The following is a 6,000-nucleotide window of genomic DNA, read 5'->3' as shown; positions in this document are numbered from 1 at the left end:
CTTTACCTTTTATGTTGGCTTTGACTTCTGTCAGCCATGGTTGCATCATTCTGCCTTTAGAATATGTCTTCTTCTTTGGGATATATAGAATCTATCCTGTACCTTCCAAATTGCTCCCGGAACTCCAGTCAATGTTGCTCTGTCAACATCCTTGCTAGTGTTACCTTCCAATAATTTTGGCCAGCTCCTCTCTCATGCCTGTGAAATTCCATTTACTGCACTGTAATACTGATACATTTGACCTTAGCTTCTCCTTCACAAATTGCAGGGTGAATTCTATCAGGCTTATGGAACGCTTGCTTTTATTTGTCAGGGCATTGGGTTCAAAAGTCAAGATGTCATGTTGCAAATTTGTAAAACTCTGCTTAGGCCGTATCTGGAGTGTTGCACATAGTTCTGGTTCCTCCAGCATAGGCTTTGGGGAGGGTGCAGAAGAGGTTTACCAGGATGCTGCCTGGTTTAGTGGCTCTCTGCACTAGTTTTTCAGCACACATTCATCTGCAAATCATCCTATTCTTACCCTCTCTGGCACACGGCATGGACAGCAATCTAGAGATTACTACCCTAGAGGTCCTGTTTTTCAGCTTTCTACCTAGCTCTCTAAAATCCCTCTTTAGGACATCCTCATCATTCCTACCATATCAATGTTGCCAATATGTATCAAGATTTCTGGCTGATCACCCTCCCCATTTGAAATGTGTTGGACCAGTCTGAGACATCCCTGACCCTAGCACCTGGGAGGCAACAATAATCCAGATGTCTCTATTCTCTACTCCTTTAACTATGGAATCTCTTATCACTACCACAATCGTTTTCACCTCTGTTCTCTTCTGAGCCAGTCCCTTGGTGTTGAATTGAATTGACTTTATTTCTTACATCCTTCACTCATGAGGAGTAAAAATCTTTACGTTACATCTCCATCTAAATGTGCAATATGGAATCATAGTAATAGAACAGTCAATGTAACATAGAGTACTCTCAAGTCAGTGTGAGTTCATCAGTCTGATGGCCTTGTGGAAAAAGCTGTCCCAGAGCCTGTTGGCCCTGGCTTCTATGCTGTGGTACTGCTTCCCGGATGGGAGCAGCTGGAATAGATTGTGGTTGGGTTGGCTTGGGTCCCCAATAATCCTTCTGGCCCTTTTTACACACCTGTCCTTGTAAATGCCCTGAATCATGGGATGTTCGCAACTACAGACACGCTGGGCTGTCCACACCACTCTCTGCAGAGTCCTGTGATTAAGGGAGGTACAGTTCCCATACCAGGCAGTGATGCAGCCAGTCAGGATGCTCTCAAATGTGCCCCTGTACAAAGTTCTTAGGATTTGGGGGTCCATACCAAACTTCCTCAACTGTCTGAGGTGAAAGAGGCACTATTATGTACACCACACTGCTGGTGTGTACAAACCAGCTGAGGTCCTCAGTGATGTGGATGCCAAGGAACTTAAAGCTGTTTGCCCTCTCTACCCCAGATCCATTGATGCCCGTCTCCATTCCTCCTGTAATCCACAACCAGCTCCTTTGTTTTTGCGACATTGAGGGAGAGGTTATTTTCTTGACACCACTGTGTCAGCGAGATAACTTCTTCCTTGTAGACCACCTCATTATTGTTTGAGATAAGGCTCAATGTAGTGTCATCGGCAAATCGAATTTGCAGATTGGAGCTGTGGGTGGCAATACAGTCATGGCTATACAGGGAGTCATCCTCAACAGTTTCCAAAGCAGTATACTTATTATTGAACAGCCACAAGGGTACTCTGCACTAGCTGCTCATTTCCTTTCCCCTCTCATGACACTCACCCAGTTACCTGTCTCCTGCTACCTACCTCCCTGTAGCTCCTATTGATCAGTTTCCTGTATGAGCTGAAGGTCATCAAGCTGCAGCTCCAGTTCCTTAACTTATTTATTGAGGAGCTGCAGGTCGGTACATCTGGTGCATATGTGGTTATCGGGGGAGACTACTACCTTTTACTTATTCCTCCCTTCCTCCCATTCTCCCACCTCCTAACTCTGACTTCTCATCCTTTTTTCAGGTCTTGAAAAGTCGGCTGTTTACTCTTTTCCATAGCTACTGCCTGGCCTGCTGACTTCCAGCATTTTGTGTGTGATGGTTGGCTAAGTGTTAGAGAGAAAGTTAGAGAGGGGATAAGAGATTGAGTTAGGCTAGGCAGGAAATAGGTGACTGGGAGGTTAGGGCTCTGCGCGCGCCCCCGCTGCCGTGCTCGATCCCGTCTGGCCACCGCTGCCGCGCCTGCGCCTAGTGATTGTGTGCCGGGCCGGCCGCCATGCAGCAGAGCGGAGGTTAGGCGGCTCCACCGCTTGCGGAGCGCGCAGTTTGGCGGCTTTACCGCTGCCGAATGGCGGGCCGCGACTGGAGGTGCGGGATCGAGCAAGTGCTGTTGCTGCTCTGGAGCTGCTGCTTTGCCGTTGTCTATTCCAACGGCCCCGGGTTCAACGTCTACCTGAGCGTGGAAGAAATGCGAAGGCTGATTGGTGAGTGCGGGCCCCGAGCCTGCGGAGGAGGCCGCGCAGTCCTGTAGGAAGAAGTTGGGGAGCACAGGTGGGGAAAGAACAGGGGTGTAGAGAACTGATCCTTGGGGGAACTGTGTGAGGAGAAACATGAGGGGCAGGCGATGTTCGGATGTGCGGGCAAGAGAGAAGGGAATTGGTGGGATAATGGGCGAAGGGAGAGAAAAGAAGTGGGGAGAGGTCGTGGGTGTTGACGGGTGGTGATCATGTGGAAGGAATAGGCAGGACATCACAGGAATGGGTGGAGAGAACTGAGGTGAGATTGGTCAGAGAACCAATTGTGAGGAGAGAAAGCAATTGGTGGCGAGAGTTGGGTAAATGGGACAGCATAGAGAGAATAGGAGAGCGCGGAAGAAATGAGGTTTAAAGCAGGTGTCGGCTGGTTAGCACAGAGAGGGTGGGAATGGGGACAACAGGTATGGGGGGGTGAAGGAAGTAGTATGTGAGGGAGAGGACAGGATAAAACAGGAGTGAGCAGCTGAAGACAGTGAAGGACCCAAATGGGTTTAGATTGGTGTGAGAATGGAGGGAAAGAAAATGGTGTGGAGATAGAGTTGGGAGTGTAGGAGAGAATGTGGGAAGATATTAAGTTAAGGAATATTGGTTATTGATGGGAATGAAGGGGGGAGAAATAAAGTGGTGGTAAGAGATTAGGAGCTGAATGGAGAGAATGGGAATGTTAGGGGATTGGACCAGAACTAAGGGAAGAATGAAAGTTGAGAGGTGGTTAGAGAAGAGGGAGATGATGGAAGTGAGGGGAGAAAATGTGAATGGGATAGATAAGGAATAGAGTGGGGGAGTAAGAAATAGGGAAAGCATGGGTGATGGGCTGAGAAGTGCTTTACAGAAGGATCTGAGAGTGAAAGTTCATAGCTTCTTGAAATGAGGGTGCTAAAGATGGCATGTATAGTATTTGCCTTCTTCATTTGGGGTGTCAGTAGAAAAATCAAGAATTTATGTTGCAGCTGTATAAAACTTTTGGCAGGCTATATTCATGTTCATTTCTGGTTGTCTCATTATGGGAAGACTTTGGAAAGGGCGCAGAAGACATTCACTGGGATGTTGTCTGGTTTAGAGAGTATTAGCCAGGAGAGGTCAAACAAACTTGAATTGCTTTCTCAGGTGCATTGGAGACCATTGGGACACATGATTGAAATTTATAAAATTATGAGAAGCATCAACAGGGTAGGTAGTCTTGTTCCCAGCATATCAAATGCTGTAGATCACAGGGAATGTTTGAAGCTGATATTCAAAGTAAATTTTTATTTCACACAGAGTGATGGGTGCCCGGAATGTCCAGCCAGGGGTGGTGGGGATGTAAATATAGTAACGTTTAAGAGGTATTTCGGGCAAATACATGAACAGGCAGTGAATAGAGGAATATAGACCACATGTAGGCTGATACGCATTTTGAATTGGTGTTACGGTGTCACAGACATTGTGGGCTGGAGCATCTGTTCCTGTGCTGTACTCTGTGGAGGGGATGAAAGTGGCATAGGGCCAGATGTCAGGAGTAAAGGACGGTAGGAGCAAAGAAGAATGTGGAGAGTGCTTGTGGGTAGGGTGAGATGGAAAAATGGGAGAAAGGGTTGGAGGGAGAGGAAGTGGGAAAGGGGGTAAAAGGGATTGGAGAGTGGAGAAAGCGTGATGTGGAATAAGGAGGGAGAAGACAAGTGAGTTGAAGTAGGAGAGAGCACTGAGGGCGAAGCAGGGGTAAGTTGAATTTGAGTTTTGGGTGGGAAGGGAAAACGGGTGAGAAAGTAGGGGATGCAGAGAAGGTGAAGAATTGGTGGGAGTGGGATGAGGAAATGAAGCTGTGTGAAGTATTGGGAGGCAGATAGGGTGCAAAGAGATTAAAGGCAGTGCGAGTGGATCAAGGATGGGCAGAGAGAATGGGAGCAAGGGGAAAGGGGTCGTGGGCAAACAGGCCATTTAGCTCACAATATTGTGCCAAACCAGCTAAAGAGCAAATTGAAAACACCTAAACACTAATCTCTCCTACCTGTACAATGTCCATATCCCAATATTTTCCTTACATCCATGTGCCAATCCAAACATCTCTTAAAACCCTTTCATGTATTATCAGGCAGCACATTCTGAGCATCCATAACTTTTAAGTAAAAATTTTACCGCTCACACCTCTCTTGAACCTAGCCCCTCACACCTTCAGTGCATGCCCTCTGGTATTAGACATTTCAACCCTGGGAACCAGATAATCATTGTCCACTCTATCTTTGCCTCTCATAATCTTACAATTGTCTATCAGATCTCCGCTCAGCATCCAGTGCTCCAGAGAAAACATCCCAAGTTTATCCAGCCTCTCTTGATAGCACATCCCCTCTAAACCAGGCAACATCCTGGTAAACCACCTCTACACACTCTGCAGAGATTCAACATCCTTCCTATAGTGGGTTGACCAGAACTGTATTCAATACTCCAGATGTGGCCTAACCAGAGGTTTTAAAAAGTTGTAACATAACCTCTTGACTTTTGAACTCAGTGCCTTGACCATTAAAAGTAAGCATTCCATAAGTCTTTGTAACCATTTATCAACCTGTGTGGTCACTTTTCAAGGAGCTATGAACTTGGATCCCAAGATCTCTCTGCTCTGCAGCACTGTTAAGGATCCTGCTATTAACAGTGTCAGTGTACTGTCTCCTTGCATTTAACCTACCAAGGTGCAACCTTTTACATTTATCTGTGTTAAACTCTATCTGCCATTTCTCAGCCTATATCTGTAAATGATCTATATCATACTGTATTTGAAGGTTTCAAAGGTACAATTTAATGTCAGAGAAATGTATACAATATACATCCTGAAACGCTTTTTCTTTGCAACCATCCTCAAAAACAGAGGAGTGCCCCAAAGAATGAATGACAGTTAAATGTTAGAACTCCAAAGTCTTCCCCAGCTCCCCTCCCTTCCGTGCGTAAGTGGCAGCAAGCAACAATCAGCCACCACCAGCAAATTCCCCCCCACCAGCAAAAAAAAAAGCATCGGCACCTGCCACCCAGTACAGATCCCTGAGGAAATGCATTAATTACAGACCTCCAGCTCGATTAAGTTCCTTCAACCACTACTCTCTGTCTTCTATGTGTAAGGTACCGTAGATTCCGGATTATAAGCCGTTACTTTTTTCCCACATTTTGAACAGCTTTGAACTCTGCGGCCTTTAATCCAGAGCGGCTAATACATGGTTTTTTTTCATGCCGCCTCGTAAACATTTTGCCTCGTAACAGTAGACCAATAAAATTGATGAGTAGTTCACAGAGGTCCAATGAAATTGTACGATAAATCAAGCGCACTTTCACAATTAAATTATTGTAAATCAGTCATTTGTACTCACCCTCATCAACATGGAAAATACTCGAAGAAAAGCAAGACCCGAGCGCGTCAGACCCGAGCGCATTAGACCCGATCGCGTTACGCAAGCGCGTCAGACCCGAGCGCGTCAGACCCGAGCGCATCAGACC

The 6,000-nt window shown here is 46.3% G+C and overlaps 1 protein-coding gene across 3 annotated transcripts in view; it reads left to right on the top strand.

Annotated features, from left to right (window-relative positions):
• The first annotated feature begins 2,254 nt into the window (after positions 1–2,254).
• Positions 2,255–6,000, top strand: part of ryk (receptor like tyrosine kinase) — a 334,382-nt gene continuing 330,636 nt past the window's right edge. For 2 of the 3 annotated variants that reach the window (XM_073040549.1, XM_073040548.1), the window contains exon 1: positions 2,255–2,490. In XM_073040549.1, the coding sequence (XP_072896650.1) occupies positions 2,355–2,490 (136 nt within the window). In that variant the 5' untranslated portion in view covers positions 2,255–2,354. The remainder of the gene's footprint in view (positions 2,491–6,000) is intronic. The other variant, XM_073040551.1, reaches the window with a different exon arrangement.

The sequence above is a fragment of the Hemitrygon akajei genome, chromosome 3, assembly GCF_048418815.1.
Source record: "Hemitrygon akajei chromosome 3, sHemAka1.3, whole genome shotgun sequence".
In the NCBI taxonomy this organism is placed as follows: Eukaryota; Metazoa; Chordata; class Chondrichthyes; order Myliobatiformes; family Dasyatidae; genus Hemitrygon; species Hemitrygon akajei.
Note: the sequence above shows the minus strand (reverse complement) of the source record. Positions and strands in the feature narration are given on the sequence as shown.